Source organism: Sciurus carolinensis, chromosome 11, assembly GCF_902686445.1.
Source record: "Sciurus carolinensis chromosome 11, mSciCar1.2, whole genome shotgun sequence".
Taxonomy (NCBI): Eukaryota; Metazoa; Chordata; class Mammalia; order Rodentia; family Sciuridae; genus Sciurus; species Sciurus carolinensis.
This window is the reverse complement of record NC_062223.1, coordinates 116,686,755-116,705,962: the sequence shown is the minus strand read 5'-3', so window position 1 is coordinate 116,705,962 and position 19,208 is coordinate 116,686,755. Positions and strand designations below refer to the sequence as shown.

The following is a 19,208-nucleotide window of genomic DNA, read 5'->3' as shown; positions in this document are numbered from 1 at the left end:
CATTTTACAGTTCAATGACTGAGGCTGAGTTCTTCTACCCCAAGGCCGCAAGACAAGGGGTGAGTGGCAGAAACTAGGCTCCCTGTTCATTCCTGATGGACACTGGGGTCTTGCCACACCCACTTTTTAAATTCTTTTGCAGTCTGGGAATTGAACCCAGGGGTGCTCTACCACTGAGCAACATTCCCAGCCCTTTTCACTTTAAGACTTGTTCTAAGTTGCTGAGGCTGGGCTAGAATTTGCCTTCCTCCTATTTCGTCTCCCATGTAACTGGAATTGCAGGCTGGTACTATCACACCTGGCATACCCACTCTTCCCAGTGGAACCATCCTGCTCAGGTTGGGGACAGCTTTTGGTGGGGTGCATCTTGATTTATATGCTTTAGGTACAAGTGGGATTCTAGGGCTCAGCAGCAGTGTAGTCAACCATGGCCCCATCCGGAGGACAATGATAAAAGGTCTCCAAAGCACTGCAGGACTGGAGACACTAACACTAGGGTAGAGAGTTCAGGAAGCTGGGTCATCCCTCCCTCCCTTTAGGAACAGTCCCTACCTACCCTGGAAAACAGACTAGACTCCATCACCCCAGGAGGGAGATCCTCTGATAACTTGCTACCAGAGTCTTGAGAAGGGATAGGTAAAGAAAAGTGGGAGCCAGGTGTGGTTGTGCACACCTGTAATCCCAGCAGCTCAGGAGGCTGAGGCAGGAGGATCTCGAGTTCAAAGCCAGCCTCAGCAAAAGCAAGGCACTAAGCAACTCAGTGAGACTCTGTCTCGAAATAAATACAAAATAGAGGCTGGGGATATGGTTCAGTGGTCAAGTGCCCCTGAGTTCAATCCCTGATACCCAAAAAACAAGAGAAAGGTGGGGTCTCTGGGCTGCTGCTGCGGCACCCATCATCCTAAGACACTGGTAAGGAGGATGTAACCGTCTCCAATGTACACACATACCTGGCAACACCCCAAGCCAAGCAAGGCTGCAGGAGGAGCAACCAGGCCTGGCAGGCAGGGACAGGGCCTGGCTCAGAAGCTCCGCCCACCACAGCCAGCCTTGCCAACTCCAGAGCCTAGTGATGCATAGAGCTACAGTGCCTCTCACTGGCGCCTGAAGGGAAAAGAGGGAGAGGAGCTGAAGATCAGCAAGAGAAAAGCCCATACCCTCCATCCATGGACCCCTCAGACCTCTGGTTGTGTTCTAAATTCACAACTCCTTGGCCCCCAAATCCTGTCCTTCTAAGGATGTCTCAAAAACCCCTCTTCTTGGAGCTTGCCCACCATCCATTACTACCTTGCCATCCCTGACCACCACCCTGCCATGGCCTCCATGCCCACTGTCCACTAAAGTCACATCCAAAGCACTGCCTGGTCCTATAGCCCACAGCGCTGGGAAATGCTCAGGCAGAAGTGAAGCTGGTCTCAGTTGGGTGGGTGGGGGCCAGGTGGGTGGAGGCAATTGCTATTTGCCAGGTAAGTGGGGATCTTAGAGGGTAAGATTACATGGCAAAGACTTTTCCAGTATCTGGTCCCTGCCCAGCACAGTGCCTGGTACAAAGCAGGCCCCCAGCAGATGTTTATCAGCTTAATGCTGTTGTTCAAGGCAGAAGAAAAACAAGGGGGAATCAAGAAACATAATGCAGCCATGGCATGGAAAAAAGAAAGGGCCCAGGAGAAATGGGACATGGAGGACCCTGCCCCTCACCACTACCAGTGTCAACATCTCCACCCAGGACAGAAGAGCAAACAAGGGCCCAGGAACTGCATCTGGTTGTTTCTTTATTGAATGCACTCATTCATAGAAAACAGAAACACAACCGTAGCATGGAGAGACATAAAACGGAGCTCTGAAACAAAAGACCCAGACCTACCTCCTCTCCCCAGTCCAAGCAGAGCTATAAAACAGTTTGGGGAGAATAATGCAATTCCCACCCCCCAGGCAGAGGCCTGACCTGATGGCCCCTGTCCTTGGCATCTGGAATGGACCAGGTAAGGTGAGCCCAGAGCTGGGGGCATCTCCATGTAAACTCCAAGATATCGTGTGTGTGTGTGTGTGGTGTATGTGTGTGTGTGTGTGTGTGTGTGTGGTGTATGTGTGTGTGTGTGTGTGTGTGTGTGTAACCAACAAAGAACTTGGCTGAAGCCTGGACGGAAGCCAGCCCTGGGTCCTAGAGCGAGGCTGAGTCTGGGGACATAAAGGGTAATGGCATATCCCTTTCTTCTGAAGTAGGCACTGGGACTCCTGTGGCCATGGAGAAGGCTGGGCTTTGCACCGTTCCTTCATTGCCTCTGGACATTCTTGGGCAGTGTCAATGGCACTGAAAGGCCCCAGCTGGGGCTTGGCAGGACTGAGGGCATGTAAATACAGGAAGGGATGGACGGGTGAGTTGCTATTCCTTCCAGTCCTGGTGCTGGCATCAGTCTGAGGACTCATGGGATGAGAAGGTAACCTCTGTATCCTCCTCATTGCTAGAGTCAGCCTGAGCACAGGTCGAGGGAGGAGGGTCCTACCCTGGGCCCCTTGCAGGCCTTAGCACCAAAAGCCTGGCACCAATCAGCCAGCCCCTGCAATCCCACACTCATATCTATCCTGGGCAGGGATGGCAGCCAGGAACAGCCCCAGAGAACTGGGACAGGACAGAGAATCAGGCCCCAGTCCAGGAGCATAGGAGGAAGAAAGGGCTTTGGATCCCAGGCTAAGGAGGAGAAGGATGGGCAGAATGGAAGGCATGAAATGGGAGGGCATCGACTTCTCTCCTTCCTGCAGAGGGACAAACGGAGAGCCAATGGCAGGGACCAAGGAAAGTCCCAATACCAAGAAAGCAGCAATTTGGCCAATGTCTGGGGTATCAGGGAGCAGGCCTCCTCCCTCGCAGAGGGCAGCTACAAGGCTCCATGCCACCCTCTGACTGTCCCAAGTCAGGCCTGGGCTAGAGCTTGCTGTCCCGCTGCCACCCAGTGCTGGGTAGCAGGCCTGGGATTCACACTTCCAGAGCTATAGAAGCACCTGGCAGGTGACACAGAGGAGCTCAAAGCCCCATGAGGTGAAGTGAAGGGCCTGGCTCCTGCTAGAAGACATAGATCTTGTCCCGCTGCACAGTATCCAGATCATCATCCAGTGTCAGCAACACCTGAGGGGTGGACATTGGGTCAGGCACAGGGAAAGAGGCAACCTCTGCCTCTACTCCACCCTCCCCACCTGGGCTCAGTGCATACCAGGAAGGACCCAAACATGGCGATGGAGGACAAGAAGTGCCAGATGTCATGATCATCAAAAAAGTCGAGGAGGATGCAGTCTCGGTTGTGCTCTCTTGACTCTGCAGGGGTTTTCTGGGGGAAGCACAGGGAGAGTGGCCTCCTGACCCTGCCCTGCCTGGCAAGGCCAGGACTGGACCCATCTCCCATATCACTCCAGGGCACCCCCACTTCCCAGCCCGTCGGGAAAGCTCCTTGTTCTGACTTGTCTCTGGTCCTCATCCCCCATATCTAAGAAATGGACTTTTGTTACAAATTTCTGCCCAAGTTTGCTGCCTTCTGTTCTTTCCTTTTCTTTTAGTCTCATTCTCCTCCCTTCAGATTCTTCTTCCCTAATCTAAAAGCAGGGAGACATAATTACTTGAAGATGCCATAACTCAGAGATGTCTGAAAGCACAGCTGACTCCTAACTCAGCACCCCGCCTTGGACTTGACCCCTGCTCACATCTGTCCTGAAGGCTCACTGTTTTCTCCAAAGCCCTATTGTCAGGTCATACCCTTGCTCCAGGACAACAGTAGCCACAACCTGTGGTTCCCAAGGTCCTCCCTGCTCTATCTACAACCTCTACCCCACAAACACGTACCAATCATTCACCCTCTATCCAGGGCTGTCTGCTAAGCTGAGGTCACAGGCCCCACCACCCTCAAGAAGCTTGCAGTTTTTGCTTGGCTCCCCAAATGGTACATTCATTGACCTCCAAATCTGCCTTACTCATTTCTACCTCTGTATCATTACTCAAATCAAGCTTTTCTGGGCCACAGGGCTCAGGGTTCCCCATCACCCAAAGCCTTTATGCCAAGAGCAAAGCCTGCCTCCTTCAGAGTTTTCCCAGACCTCATAACTCACAGAGGCCTCACCATCTTCTGTCCTGAACACTGCCTATGTCCCTTGCTCTTCATTTCAAATATCATGATGTAAACTAGCAAGACATAAACTAGGGGCTGGATGTATGACTCAGTGATAAGAGTGTGTGCTTAGCATGTGCTAGGGCCTGGGGTTCATCCCGAACACCAAAACGAAAAACAAAAATGCAAGAGATCAGTGACTCTCTTGAACTAAATTATGAGCACCTCACAGGCAGACATCATGTCAGGCCTAGTTCTGACCACAGATTCAAAGCCTGTCACAGCAGGTGCCCTTTGAGGTTGGGAAGAGAGTATGACAGCTGTAGCTTGAAACCCCAGCTGCCACTCACTGGCTGAGTGCCCCTGGTGAGGTCGCTTGGCCTCTCTGAGATTCGGCTGCCTCATAAGTAAAATGGGACTATCTCTGTGCTAGAAGGTTGGCTGTGGAGGAGTAAATGAGAAAGCAGCTTTGGAAGTGCTGGCCCACAGTAGGACACAGGCTGTCTGCCAGCTCATGGCAAGCCTGTGAGTGACTCCTCACCTGCCAGGTGCTGAGTCCCTGGAAGAAGAAGAAGAGTGCAAAGCCCCAGACCACAGAGGTACAGATGATGCAGAGCAGGGGGATGAGCTTGATCCTCTCTCCACTCCGGAGCTGAGGAGGGGGTGGGGGAGGAGAAACAAGCTGAGAGCTAGGACTCCCCCAAGCCACTTCCCAGCCTTCTCTGGATCTCCTCTTCTGGGCCTCCCAGGCTCTCAGGACTCATTCCTTAGGAAGCCTTCCTGGATTCCCAGCACCTCATGTGACTAGAGTTCAACCAGTCCCCATGGGAGCAGCCTGGGTCCTCACCCTGGTGTTCACCCTCTCTGGGCCTCCACATACCCAGAATCCTGTGCCAGCAAAGGTTCCTGGCAAGGAGGCTCTCCTCTGACACTGGATGGCCTGGGAGGGTCCCTTGGGAAGCTCTGGGTCCTTAGAGGCCCAAGTCCATCACAGACAAAATGAGCTGCACCTCCTTAACTCCTTCAGCAATGAAGGGGCCCTGGACTGGGATGCAGCTCAGCAGTACAGGGTTTGCCCAACAGTGGCTCCCAGGGGTTGCACACAAAAGGATGTAGCCTCCTGCTACTCAAACCTCATGGCAGAAAAATTCTCACTCCCTTTCAATGTGGATCTGGCAGGTCATGCCCATCTTTATCCCATAAAAGCAGAGTAGCTGACGGAAGAGTCTCAGCCCTTCCCCACTCACCTTCATAATAATGTAGAAGGCAAAGTAAAGCAGCAGGTTGCAGATGCCAATGGCCAACAAATAGGAGGCAAAATCATTGGGGCGCATGATGAGCCCATAGGCAGCCCTAGCAAGGGGATGAGAGGCTAGTGAAGAGGGGAGGGCCGAGAGCAGAAGGCTCTCCTTTGCCCCCACCCCACCATGCTTGATCATGATGTTGGGCTGCGTTCAGAAGTTCATGGGAGATTCTAAAAGCCCAGGGACCAACACCTCTCTCCTCAGCCCCAGTTCCTTGTGCCCAATGTTTATAAATTGTCCACGGCCCCCAAGGCAGCCAGTGGCTGGCCACATCCCCAGCTGCCTGCCCAGCCAGGCTACCACAGCCAATGGCCACACTCACAGCGACCAGTTGATAATGTTGCCCATGACCAGCAGCACCATGCGGTCCTGGGGGGAAGCAGAGACACGGGGACTGAGAGGGGGAAGAGAAACAGGGAGAGAAGTGGCAGAAGGCCCAAGTCATCTGGTCCCCACCCCTACCCTGGGGTTCCCACTACGCCTCCCTGTCCCCTAGAGGGAAGAGACTAGATGGAGGAGAAGCGGGCTGGGGAGCTGGGCAGGTACCACATAGAGGGGCCCGCTGCACTGCCGGATGCAGTCCGTGTAGAGCACGTGGAGGATGCGGCGGAAGATACCCGAGTCTGTAAGGAGGAGGGCACGGAGCTGAAAGGCATGGGCACCCTTCTTTGCTGGACTCCTGGCCTATGCCAGCTGAGAGGAGCTGGGGCCCAGAGGGCCCAAGAAAGCCAAGGCCTTTTCTAACTCCTCACCAGTGGTACCTCTCCAGGGTACCACTTTCCAAGGGCAAAGCAGGGGGACGAGCTTGATCTCCAGTGAAATACAGAACCAGGGGGCCTGTGAAGGTCCAGGTCCCCGAGGCCACCAATCCCTCACTCCAGGGGGCTTCCCAGCCACCCCCTCATCCATTCTGCCCTGGGTATGCCCTCACCCAGCTTCCAGCGGCCCATGTAATAGAGCTGTGTGCTGAGGAGCAAGGTGGCGATGATGTGAATCACAGAAAAGACAATCCAGAACACGGTGTTCCCTTTGCCAAAGACCTGTCAGGAGGCCACAGGAGGCACAGCTGAGGGGTGCTGCTGGCACCCGCTCCCATACCTGTCCCCCTGCTAGGGCTGGCTGTGTAACCAGGCTAAGACTCCCCTGAGGGAAGGAACGAGATTTCTTCTGCAGGGTGGAGGGGGGTGTGCCCACATGTAAACGGTCCTCACCACGCCCAACACGGAGAAGAAGATGACAATAGCCAAGCAGGCGTAGGCGCTGTAGGCACTGGCGTTGATGTCCGGGTGCCGCTTCTGATAGAGCTTCAGCATGCAGAGCCCAGCAATCATGTACATGAATGACGTATCTAGGTTGGGGGACATGGGAGTGAACTATAGAAACATCCACCAGGCTCAGCAGAGAACTCCCAGGCCCAACAATTAGAAAAGAAGAGAGCCCAAGGCCTTCTTATGGCCATAGGGTGACTTGGTACTTAACCAAAGTTCCAGTCCCTAATGTCCTTGCCATCACACTGATGATCACCAAGAGTCTGACCTCCCAGATGACAAGGACAAATGAGTGTGAGTGACAGCCTGTGAGCACCCTGTCATCAGGGGCCATTTCCTGATGACCTGTTCTCTCTCAGTGATGACACACGCCTTCATGCAGGAAGAGATCAACAGCTGCATTTTCCACACATCAGACATGTGCATTCATGTCCTCACCCCAGCCTTGGCAAGTTCTTCACAGCTGCCTGGGGTGACTTGTGGGAGTGGAGGGATCAGGCAGGTCTCTGCTCTAGGTTTAGGCAGAGAAGAGGGCGACCCCACTCACCAAACTGGAAATTGGTGTAGTTGGGGCAGACATGATAGCAAGCACTTAGCAGCCCCTCCATCATCAGAGCAGTGCCCATGGCGTAGAACAGACCGAAGTGTTTGGGGATCCCACATTCCTGTTGGGGAGGAAGAGAAGGTGAAATGGGAAGGGAAGAAGGGACCCTTAAGAGAGAACCCTGAGAAGAGCAGAGTGGGATGGACACTGAGTGGGTATATGTGCCAGGCTGGGCAGAGAGGGCAAGGCAGGGCAGGACAGGGCTAGACTGAACAAGGAAGAAGAGGGCAGAGCAGGATGGGGCAGGACAGGGCTGAGTGGGGCAGGTCTGGACAGGGCAGAGTTGAGTTGGGCAAGGCCATGCCTGCTGGAAAGGATACTCTAGAGCCAAGGCTCAGAGTATATGCCAGAACTGGTCTCAGCAGGCAGGCAGCTTGCTCACCAGGGCATAGAGGTCATTGCGCAGCAGGGCCCTGTTGTGGTTGATCTCCCGCTGCAGGATGATGAGCAGGAAGAGCAGTCCCAGCAGGATGTACCCCAGGTTGCTGAGGATGTTGTTGAAGGCGCTAGAAGGGGTGACACAAGGCACATTGCCTGGGCCTCACACCCAAGCCTCTTCCCTGGCCCAGGCAGGCATTTCATAAAGCCCCTGCCCTGGTTCACCGCTGCCCTGGAGAGGGGACCTCCCAGCACAATCCCCACCTGAGGTTGCCCAGTGGGTGGGCACACAGGAAATTGTAGTAGCAGATGTCCTGATTCCCTGTGACATTCACCACCTGCAGCAGGAGTGGGGACAGGGAGTGTGGCTACTAATGTGCCAGATTCAGCCCACAGCCCTTGCCATACCACCTGGGCCAGACTGGCAAGAGAGTAAGTGTACACACAGTGTATACATGTAGTACCCAGGGAACGTGCCCTTTTTCAAAAGAGGGATGACAAGTGGCAGTCACTATCCACTCCCCTAGATGTGGCTAAAAACCCCAAGGCATGATCATGACAGAAGTTCCCGTCTCACAGTGTAGAGAAAAGGGAAGGGAAACCAACTTTAATAAAGTCCTGTGATATTTGTTTCAAAATTACCAAAACAATGCTTTTATGCTGCCCCCATTTTGCAGGAGAAGAAACTGATGCTCAGGGAGGTTAACTGATTTTTCCAAAGTCTCTCAGCTCATAGGCAGAGCTGGGATGGGAAACTTGGCAATGTAACCTAAGACCCATGTCCAGCTGGGAGGCTCTGCACTTAGGGGCAGAGTCCTGGACTGTGGCCAAGTGAGTCAGCCCCTGCCCTCTCACCGTCTGGTAGGTGATCACCAGCTGCACCACAGGAAGGGCATAGAAGACGGCAATGGTAGCGATGTTCCTGAGGAGCAGCAAGGAGGAGTGAGGTGGGCAGGACTCAGGAGCACCCCACCTCCCACCAGGAACTGGCTCATCCTGCTCACCAGAAGTAAATCTGGTACTTCTTTCGCAGAACACGCTTGTCCTTCCGAGCCAGGTCAGCCACATAGAGGTATTGCTGAGGAGAAGCAGGAGTGAGCCCCACTTACCACCAGCTGGGAGAAGCCCTTGCCACCTAGCTTAGGTGTGAAGAGGGGCCTCCCTCAGATAGGCCCAGACTCAGGCTTCTAGGCCATCCCACTGCTGTAGCCAGGTAGACCAAGAGGGTCTGTCCCCAGTCTGCTAGGGTCAAGGGGTCGGAGGGCAAGTTAGTTTCCCCTGAGCTTTCTCCCTCTGCTTTCCTAATGTACCAGATTGCTGGGGCCTCAAATAAAAGGTTCCTTTATCAGGAAACCCCTGACCAGGGCCAAGCACATGGTGCCAGACCTTGGTGCGAATGACATTCTTGTCAGAGTCTATGTCGGTCAGCGTGTCATAGTCATCCTCCTCCACAGAGCTCATGGAGTCCAGTCGGGGTCGAGGGCCCACTGGATCAAAGGAGCGGTCTGTGAAGGGCAGGAAGAAAGGGGTCACCTGTTGGGCACAAAACCCAAGATCTGCCCCCACCCATCTGAGGCAACTGTCAAAATTACTAGGCTCTGGGGAAGAGGCAAATTGTGGGCCGAGGCTCAGAGCCGGGGTGGAGGTGCGCTCAGGTGCCAGGAGACATCAGGTGCTCCTAAGTCAGGGGGTTGCGAGAGGGGCTCTGCAAAGAGGCCACCACACGGGGTCAGCTCCAGCTTTGCTCCCCTCCTGGCTCCCCTCCCTGAGCTAGGGCTTCCCGGGCAGGACACTGAGCAGACCCCAGGCCCCAACACAAGCAACAGGATTGAACTCATCCAGTCATGCTGATTAGAAGGTACCCAGCTCTGTGGGTTCTGAGAAGACACTGCTGTGACCATTGCTGAGTTAAAGGCCCAGTGATCCTGGGGTGCAGGCAAGGGCAAGAGGCTGCCTCCAGAAAGAGCACCTCTTCTTTACCCTCATCTGTCTCTTGCCTTCTGAAGCTTCCTCCTATGACCTTGCCTGACCAAAGCCCCCACAGGCCAGAATGTGACTCCCATGTTCAGAAGCCTGACCCTAGCAAACTGAGGAGAGGGTGCTGGCAAAGGAGACAGCAAAGAATAACATCTGGCCTGTGGTGGCCAAGGGGCCAGCCTGATGGCATTAGGGGCCAGTGCCTGTCTCTCTCAGAAGACACACAAGCTGGCATTACTGGCATTAGATGAGGAAGCCATGCACCAAGCATCTTTCTGGCCCTGGAGCCAGCAGGCCCCAGTCAACCGCCCTGGCAGGAGCTGATTGGCAGGGCAGCCCCACCCCCTCCCCACATCTACCCATGGCAATGCACAGCTGCCGCATCTGGCCAGAGGGGAGGCGCCGCTTGAACTGGTCGTGCCCTTCAAAGGAAAGGGAAAGTTACCAGGGAACTGGGGCTAAGGAGGAAAGGATAAAGGAAGAGAGGGGCAGAACAGCAGGCATCTGCTGGTTCCAGCATCTGGCAGAAGAGGCAACCGCCCACCATGACACTTCACCCAGCCAACAGCAGCTCTGCACCACACACCCCTGCCTGTCCCACTTACCCTGGTAACCATAAGAGAGGTCCCCAGTACCCGTACTGTCAACCAAACCATCGGTAGATCCAGAACCATTCTCTGCAGGGAATGTAAATGGTGAGGCATGTGGGGAAGGGACATTGGACCCATCCCCATGGGGCTCTGAGTAGCTGTAAGGGCAGAGGCTTCAGGAAGACAACTACCACTTCACCACTGGGCAAGTACAGTCTCTGGTTTTGACACGTACCAAAAGAGCCATAGTTGTAACCCTCATAAGGGGAGCTGCCAGGAAAGGAATCAGCCAGGACCCGAGGGTGACCTGCAATGAGAAGTCAAGGTTCCCTTACCCTAGAAGTAAAGAGAGGCCTAGGGCCAGGGGAAAGAAAGATGGGAGAATCCAAAGAAGAAAGTTATAGAGGGGCCATGTTAAGAGCAAAGAATAAGCACCTCTCCAGGCAAATTCCTCACTACCATCCACTACCACTACCACATGCTACGAACTCTAGGGTGTTCAATGGAAACACATGTCACCCTGTGCTCTCCTTAGAGAGAGGAAGTCAAAAAACTCAGGTACTAAGCTACCAGCAGCAAGGACAAATGACAGCCAGCTGCTCAGGTCCCCCCAGACAGCCTTTGTGCTTCACCTCCCTCCCCCTGGACAGCAGCTCCTCTGCCCACAACACCTGGAGCTTACCAAGGAGAGAAGCTGAGAGAGAAGGTCCCAAGCAGGAGGAAGGACAGAGAGAGAGGGCAGGGGAAAAAAGGGAGAGAATGGAAGGTTAATAATCTCAGAGACTGTAAGCAGCACTGCCTATGACACAGTGTGGCTAGACACAGAGAACATAGCACGCAACAGCTTCCAGGGTACACACGTTAGGGATGGATAGCAGAAGATACAGTCCTGTTTCCATCCGTGGAATGTCACTCCCAATTAGAACATCCAGAAACCCCCAACCCTTCTTCCTCTAACCCCACAGAGAACCACCCACCACTTTCCCTCCCCAGACACTAAGCAAATCCTGCCCTCCCACCCAGATCCTTCAGAGGTACCACTTTCTGGGCAGACTCGATCTATGGCCACCAACAGAGTCTTCTTCTTCTGCCTACAGGGACAGAATCAAGAGGACACCCAGACTGGGTAAGATGAAGATCTCTCCATGCTAAGCTGACCTTCCTTCTACCCTCTCTACCCCATTCTGATTCCTATAACCCAACCTAGATCTTGGGGTTCCTCCTGGACTGGGGGGCTATGTGGAGTCTCCCTACTTGGAAAGGAGATTGGGGTTCCCCTTGCAGGTCAGTTTCCAGAGAAGAGGCCCATGGACCACAGATTCTAACAAGTACCTGCCTTGACTTGCTCTGAGGATGGTTAGGGGATAACCCTGAGCCAGATCAGATCCTGCCACACTATCTCACCCACACCCCCTGGCCAATCCACCCTCACATGTGACCAGAGGAGGGCTCAGCACTTTCTTACCTCCAGTTCTCCCAACAGGCCAGGAGGATGGTCAATAGGTAGAAGGAGAGAAATATGCCCAGACAGAAGAGCATCCCACCAACATAGGCCTCGGCTACAGGGAGGAAAGCAGGAAGATGAACGTGGCACACCTTTCAACGCTGCCATCATGATGTCCAAGGGCCTTCATGATCTGGCTCCTCTGCCCCGCCCAACTTCCCACCACGTCACCCCTCAAATGTAATGCCCCAGCCCTCTAACTGCACTAAGCTCTGATATGATCCTGTCTGCTCATGTCACTTCCTGGGCTAGAACTTTCTCTTCCACTTCTCAAAAACCCCACCTTGACCTAACCTTCAAACCACAGCCAGGGACTGTGCCTTTTAGGAGGCCTTCTCTGTCCTACATTCCCACAGTGACCTGTCCTCTGCTCATCACAGCTCTTGGCACCCTGCAGAGTAGCAGCCTCCTGTCCTCTACACAGGCGCTCCTTAAGAACTAACAGCCCTGGCACAGCACCTGGCACACAGGAGGGGCTCCATCAATGTTTGCTGAGTCATTCAAGGGGCAGCTTTTCTCCTCTCTTATCACAATCCCTTATTTTTATCTTATATTCTCAAATTTATAGAGTCCCATTTATGAGGGCTGGGGTAGCTCAGTGGTAGAGCACTTGCCTAACATGTGTGAGGCACTGGGTTTGATTCTCAGCACCACATAAAAAATAAATTAATAAAATAAAGGTCCATGGACAACTAAAAACATACTTAAAAAAAAAAAAAAAAGAGCCCCATTTAATCACTCATCAAATATTTATTGAGTGTTATCTAGGGCCCAGTACATTGCTACTAATTTTGTGCTAAGCCTCACAACTGAGTCTAATAGGACATATTTTATTATTTCTGTTGCAGAGGATCAAGCAGATTCCTCTGCTGATAAGTGACAGTGAACTAGAACTCAGCTATTCCATCTTTCATCATGGACTCTGTCCCATGTTACACTGGATCCCCCTCCAGGATCTCCCTGCTCCCTACCCATCCGCCTGCTTGGGTGGGTCCTTGCCACCCTTCCCATTCAGACAGCACCCTCTCTCCTAGGTCTGGGAGGAATAACCAGAGAAGCTCTTCTAGCCCACTCGGCTCCCCTCACTCACATGTGACTGCTTGAGATACCAGCACTGACAGGGTTTTTTGGCGGTGCCCTTGATCGACTGGTTCATCTGCAAGTAAAATGTCAAAGCGGCAAAGATGGTTACCTAGAGCTTGGTTAGAATTGTTGGGACCAGGTCACAGAGAGTTCAGAGCCAAAAACTCACGATTCAGAAGGCTGGAGGTATAGCTCAGTGGTAACATGCACATTTAGCATGCATGAGGTCCTGGGTTCCATCCCCAGTACCATAAAAGGAAAAAGCAAAATAACCCAAAAAACCCTATCTGTCATCATATCCACCATGCAGGCTCAACTCCCAGGAAGTCACCAAACCCTCCCCATACCTAGCCAGGCCCAGGTCACAAAATTTACCTTCTACAAAGGGGTAGAAAGGCAAGGAACCTCCGCAGGCCTGGTCTTCAGTCTTCACCACTACTACCACATAAAAGCTGTTGCTGGGGAAGTCTTTGCGCTGCAGATGATGAGGAGGAAGATGATCATTCCACCATGGCCACCACTCTTTTCTGAATACTTACTTTGGGCTAGACATTATGCTAAGCTTTTTAATATATTATTTTACTTAATCCTCAAAAAGATCCTTGGGGCTGGAGTTGTAGCTCAGTGGTAGAGCACTTGCCTAGCACACATGAGGCACAGGGTTCAATCCTCAGCATCACATAAAAATAATTAAAAAAAAAAATAAAGGTATTACGTCCACCTACAACGAAAAAAGATTTTTTTTAAAGTCCTTGAGGAAAGTACTATTATTATTCTTGTTGGACAAACTTAGAGAAGTTAGCCAAAAGTCATAATGCCACTAAGTGGAAGAGCCAGGATTTTCTGGTTCCAGAACCTCAACCCCAAACCTATACCATGGCCAGGTAAACAAATGTGTATGTGCCTAACACAGGTTGTCCTATTATAGGCTGAGCCATCAGTCAAGAAAAAAATGTGGAGATGCCATGTCACCTGTCAGCTAAGTGGGTTTGATACATGGCTTCCTCTTCCCTAACCCCAGAACAGGTCTTGGCCTTTGCCAAGGATAATACCTAGTATTAAACAGGGCCCTGGGACCCCTTTCCTCTCCTCACTCACATTATAAAAATGAAATAAAGACAACAAAGAAGAAAGGGAATTCTGCTCTTTCTATTCCCAAGGGTGACTGGGATTATAGTTCAATTCACACATATCAGGGGACCCAAAGTCACAGGGACTAGAGAGCCTGTATAGGGTAGGAATGGGGCAGAGAACAAGGAGCAGATTCTCTGCCAGCTGCATCCCCCAGAGGACCATGTGCACTTCCTACCTGCACAGTGATGGCTGCCTTTTTGGTCATAGTCTGGTACATGCCAATGAAGGCGACGTTGTTGTCCAGGTCATAGACAGGGCACTACAGAGGAAGGTGGGGAAAGGTAGATGGACAGGGACCTGGGCCCTGTCCCCTCTCCTTAGTGGCCTTGCTACCCACAGGTGCAAAGCAAAAGGGTAATCAACTTACCAGGACATCCTGGATGGAGATGACTGAGCAGGGGAAGGCCTTGTTGGAGGTCACCTTGACAATCACAGAGTCCACTCCCTCGGGGAACTCATACTTAAAGTACTGAGGGCACAGGAAGGACAGGGAGAGCCTGACCTCATGAGTATGCTCTCTTTGCCCCCCCTAAAATGAGCAAGGCCCCACAATCTTCTTGGGTTCAGCAGTGGAGGATCTCCGGGGAGAGGGGCCTGACCATAAGCACACTTGCTCTCCACCACCCGCTTCAACCACAGCCGGGCTCCCAGGGCAGTGTCTGAGAGGCAGAGTAGGAAAGATGGGAACCAGACTGCCAGATATCTGTCCCTAATCACTGCGGGCTGGAGTTCCTGCTTCCAGAGAAGCCCTCCATGGAGAAAGCAAACATTTGCAAGCCCCAGAAACACCACCTGGTCTCATGTTCAAGCTCTCCCATTTCTCCTTCAACAGGAGGTCAACAGGGATTTTTACCTGGGGTTGGGCTGCAGTGGTATTGAAGGTAAACTGTTCCCCAGTCCTGCAGGGCAGAGAAGATGCCCTATAGTTACTCCCAGGACTTAGGAATGAAGTGAGTCCCCATGGTCCCCTCTCTACCCTGCAGACCTGAGCACAAAGTCATCCATTCGGCTGACTCGGAGCTGATACGTGGTGTTGACTGGTGACAGGGTGGACACATCCACGTAGAAGAACTGGACCTCGGACTCATTCTTCGTTGGGGGCTGACACAGTGTCCGTTCCACCTTCTGATAGAGGTATTTGCGCTGATACCTATGGCCCGAAGCAGAGAATCATGATGTGATTACTGTGCCAGCTGGCCTCCCACTCCAGAGAAGCGAGGCCCAGTTCTTCCCATCAGGTTCCCACACCTCCTGAGCCCTAGGCTGACAAGCTCCAGGCTGGCTGACTTGGCCTTCAGGCTACTGATCAGCCTCTGGGCTCAGGCACTGGGGAGAATAAACAGGGGAGCTCCTGTGTGAGGCTCCAAGCAAGGCCTGGCCCAGGCCAACCCCTCCCCAATCCCCAGGCCCTACTCACAGCCCTCGCAGGATTAGGGGCACCTGGAAGGACACCACAGCCTCCTTCTGGCGGACCACAAACAGCAAAGGAGCCCCCTTCTGCTTGTTCAGGACGTTCACGGACACTCGCACACCTTCTGTCTGCAGATGACATAGAAGTGCCCTCACTCAAACCTCTCGGCACCAACACAGGCCTGCAGGGTCTGTGAGCCCCACCCTCTCTCATCCATCCTGGTCAGGCTGGGAAGCCATCTATGTTCCTTCTGCCAGAATAAACCCAGTCTCCAGGAGGGTCCGGTGCTGAGTGAAAGAAGAGGCTTATGAAGAGGCTGGCTCCTGGCCACAGGTGTGTGCAGGGCAGCAGGACCAGGCACTGAGAGGCCAGCACCCTGGCTTCAAACAGTGGAGACTTCAGGAGTCTCCAAGATACCTCACTCCTATCCACGTGCATGGGACACACAGGCCTGTACGCATACACGTACACACACACACAAAGACGAAGCAAGAAGTGTCTGCAATCTTCTTCCTTGTAAGCCAGGAAACCAGCAGGAAGCTCCGGTTCAACAACTAATGTAGGAGCCAGAGCCCAGTGGGGATGGGGTAGGGGAATGATGGGGAAGTGGGGAGACGTTGAAAACTTAAGTTGTATATTTAGCTCTAATCAAAGGACAGGGTCATGGAGAAGTCACTTCGCATCTCTGAGTCTCAATTTCCCTTGATATAAAATAATACCTTCACCCTTAACTATATAGGAATATATAGAGAACAATGGGAGTTTAAAGAAAAAAATATAAATAAATTCTGGAAATGTCTGCTTTTGGGTTACTGAAGCCCAAGCCTTAGGGTAGGATTTTTTTTTTTTTTTTTTTTTTTTTTTGAGGAGGGGTACCAGGCATTGAACTCAGGGACACTCAACCACATGCCCAGCACAGGAGCACATACCCAACCCTATTTTGTATTTTTATTTAGAGACAGGGTCTCACTGTTTCTGAGGCTGGCTTTGATCTCATGATCTTCCTGTCTCAGCCTCCTAAGTTGCTGGGTAGGGTAGTATTTTCTAAAGATGTAGATCACAGTTGTTTTTGTTTTTGTTTTGTTTTGGGGGTACTGGGATTGCACCCAGAGGCACTCTACCACTAAACTACATCATCAGACCTTTTTTATATTTTGAGACAGGGTCTTACTAAGTTGCCCAGGCTGTCCTTGAACTTGTGAGCCTATTGCTTCAGTCTCCTGAGTAACTAGGATCACAGAAGTGCACCACCACACCCAGCTAGACATCACAGCTCTGGGGATGACCCCAGATACCAGACAAAAGGAAAAAAGGACTCCAAGCAGGAGGAGATCAAACTTCAGGGAACCAGGTTACTAAAGGCAGATCCTGGCCTTCCAGAAACCAAACCCTGTCTGCCCTGAAGAGCGTTCCAGATTCTCCATTCTCAACTCCACTGCTTCCCAGTGAATCCAGATCCAGTCATGGAGAGAGAGCAATAGAGCTAGGCAGGAGACCACCCAACCTGACTGCAAGAAGTCTCCCAGTGTTTGCTCTACTTAGGGTCTAGGCTTTCCAGGCCTACCTATGCCCATTCTCAACTCTCAAGTCTGGGAAGGAATCAAAGAAAAATCCGGGTGAGACAGAGTCTTCACAGGGGATGTACTAACTCCCTTTCCCTTGCCACCCAACTTGCTATTGATCTTATCTCTACTACCCTCAACTTGAAAGGCCAGCTGGCTCTCTGAAGTAGGGAGAGGACTGGGAAGTCCTGCACTCATCTCCCTAGGGAGTCTGAGTTCTACTTGCCTGGGCAGAGCCTTTCAGTTCTGGGCCTGTCTCATCTGCTGGGGTTGTCTGGGTAAAACCGGTAGCAAGCAGACTTCCCTTCCAGTCAGACCCCAAAGGACTGCCAGATACTGGGGGTCAGGATATGGAGCAGGCCCAGTGTGCTCAGATCACAGCTGGTGAAAGGGAAGAGGTGGAAGAGAAGATGGGAACAAGACAACTTCAAAAAATGTACCGCTGGAGCTTCAGAGAAACATTGGTGGCACAAGGACTGGTCAAAAGGCTCCAGTTTGGTTCTGGGAAACAAACCCAGCCGGGTACCTGGTTCATGCGGCCTCTTCAAAGGACAGGGGAGTGGAAGACTAGCCTAGCCCATGCCTGCTCGCCCACTCACCACCAGCCCAGCCCCAGCCCTCACCCGGTTGCGAGTCACAGTATGGTTGAAGGTGTAGATGTTGACCAGCTCGCTGTTGACTTCATCCATGTAGGTGTGCTCAAATTCGGCGTCCTTCTGCGAGACGTTCTTGGGCCCCAAAACCCCCAGATGGCTCTCGACCGAGGCCACCAAGAGCACCAAGAAGGGCAAGCCCAGCGCGAACATGGCCCCAGCAGGGTGGCAGTGGCAGTGGTGGCGGTAGCAGGGGTGGTGGCGGCGGAGACAGGCGACAGGACACCTCCGGGACGGGTTGCGGCTGCGGCCGCAGCTTCCAGCATCTCACCAGGACCAGAACTTTAACCCCGGCCTGAGATTAGGAAACGTCCCCTCCCCGGAGCGGCGGAGGCGCTCCCAGGAGCCCCGGCGGGGAGCGGGCGGCGGCGGGGGGGGAGGGCTACGAGACGGGACCCCGGATCGCGAGGGGCTGAGCGCGGCCCCGCGACCCTACAGCCCCTGGCCAGGGGTGTGAGGACTAGCGCGGCTCGTTGCCCGGAGTCCAGAGACGCCGGGAAAGGGGAGGAGAAGCCGGCGGCGGGGGCGGCAGCCAAGGGAGGGGTGTCGGCAGGTGAGGGGCGTGATAGGTGGTAGCAGCCGGACGCCGTGCGCCGCGGCGAGTTTTCCGGGACGTGGCCCCTTTAAGGGCGGGCGGACGCGGCTCCGGGGCGCTCGGAACTCGGGAAAGTGAGCTGCGCCGCGCGGCGGTAAACAGCAGGGCGCCCGGCCCGCTCGCTGACGTCAGGGGAAACTGACATAGATTTAAAGGGCCAGGTCCCGGATTGGCCCTTAAAGGGGCCGCAGCCAGGAAAGCCAGACACCTCCAACTTCTGCCTTCTCTGTAGTTATGCTGCCCCTCTCTGGAAACTTCTGTTGGGGTGGATGTCTCTATGAAGGATCTCCAAGTGTTGAATTCTTGGTGACAAATTTTAATCTTGTGCAAACATAGGACCTCACCCCCAACCCCCAAGGCCATTACAACTAACAGTCTCCACCACCACCAACTCTGCCACCCCCGCTCCGTTTTCTCCCCTGATTCCTACAAAACGAACTCAAAAGGCTGGGGTTGTGGCTCAGTGGCAGACCGCTTGCCTGGCACGTGTGAGGACCTGGGTTCGATCCTCGGCACCACATAAAAATAAAGGTATTGTGTCCTTCTACAACTCAAATATTTAAAAAAAAAAAAAAAAAAAAAAAACACGAACCTAAGAATTAGGAAACAGGACAGGACGGTCGCCTTGCGGCAGAGGGGAACCTGAGGCAGTACTTTGGAAGGAATTCCATGACTCATATCTCCTGCTGCAGGGGTCGCACAGCTGTAAGGATGCCTTCCAAGCTTGTGGGCTATTTCTCTTCTCTCTAGGGGCTTTATAAAGCTCAGGAAGATGCTGATCTTGAGCGTAAGTCGGTGAAAACTTTCCTAGAAAATATTTTGACTGTTTCAAGAAGCTTAAAGAGACACATACACTTTGGTCCAGTAATTTCATTGCTGGGCCCTATCCTAAGGAATAACACACAGATACAAATGTGTAGGCAACTATGTTTTTCACTGTGATATTTAGAATGCTCAAAGGAAGCAACTTTAAAGTCCATAATGAAGGAGTGGTTAAATGCACTATTATCATGAAGTCATCAAAAATGATGCTTGCCACCTTAACGGACAT

At 52.8% G+C, this 19,208-nt stretch overlaps 1 protein-coding gene across 6 annotated transcripts; it reads right to left on the bottom strand.

Moving 5' to 3' along the window:
- Positions 1 to 1,752: 1,752 nt before the first annotated feature.
- Sidt2 (SID1 transmembrane family member 2) lies at positions 1,753 to 18,017 on the bottom strand. 6 transcript variants are annotated; one of them, XM_047517399.1, is made up of 28 exons: positions 17,533 to 18,017; positions 15,354 to 15,475; positions 14,922 to 15,086; positions 14,790 to 14,835; positions 14,304 to 14,405; positions 14,112 to 14,195; positions 13,178 to 13,277; positions 12,810 to 12,875; positions 11,681 to 11,774; positions 11,254 to 11,306; positions 10,898 to 10,909; positions 10,451 to 10,522; positions 10,231 to 10,302; positions 9,985 to 10,047; positions 9,035 to 9,153; positions 8,653 to 8,726; positions 8,504 to 8,570; positions 7,913 to 7,986; positions 7,653 to 7,776; positions 7,214 to 7,331; positions 6,610 to 6,746; positions 6,330 to 6,438; positions 5,945 to 6,021; positions 5,721 to 5,767; positions 5,342 to 5,447; positions 4,636 to 4,746; positions 3,210 to 3,323; positions 1,753 to 3,124 (listed from the first exon to the last, which is right to left on the bottom strand). In XM_047517399.1, the coding sequence occupies exons 1-28, from the start codon at positions 17,713 to 17,715 to the stop codon at positions 3,062 to 3,064; spliced, it is 2,574 nt and encodes an 857-aa protein (XP_047373355.1). In that variant the 5' UTR covers positions 17,716 to 18,017; the 3' UTR covers positions 1,753 to 3,061. The 6 variants fall into 6 exon arrangements, 5 of the variants coding, with proteins under 5 accessions (XP_047373355.1, XP_047373357.1, XP_047373356.1 ...); XM_047517401.1 differs by lacking the exon at positions 9,985 to 10,047; XM_047517400.1 differs by lacking the exon at positions 10,898 to 10,909.
- Positions 18,018 to 19,208: the final 1,191 nt, after the last annotated feature.

Bases quoted from the DNA above. Each gene is read 5' to 3' on its own strand.
- Sidt2 (XM_047517399.1), bottom strand. From the start codon at position 17,715: ATGTTCGCGCTGGGCTTGCCCTTCTTGGTGCTCTTGGTGGCCTCGGTC. The intron at 8,727-9,034 runs GTCTGGCACCAT...GCTTCTCCTCAG, and splicing joins AGAATGTCATTCGCACCAAG to CAATACCTCTATGTGGCTGA. The intron at 5,448-5,720 runs GTGAGTGTGGCC...TCCCCTTGCTAG, and splicing joins AACATTATCAACTGGTCGCT to GGCTGCCTATGGGCTCATCA.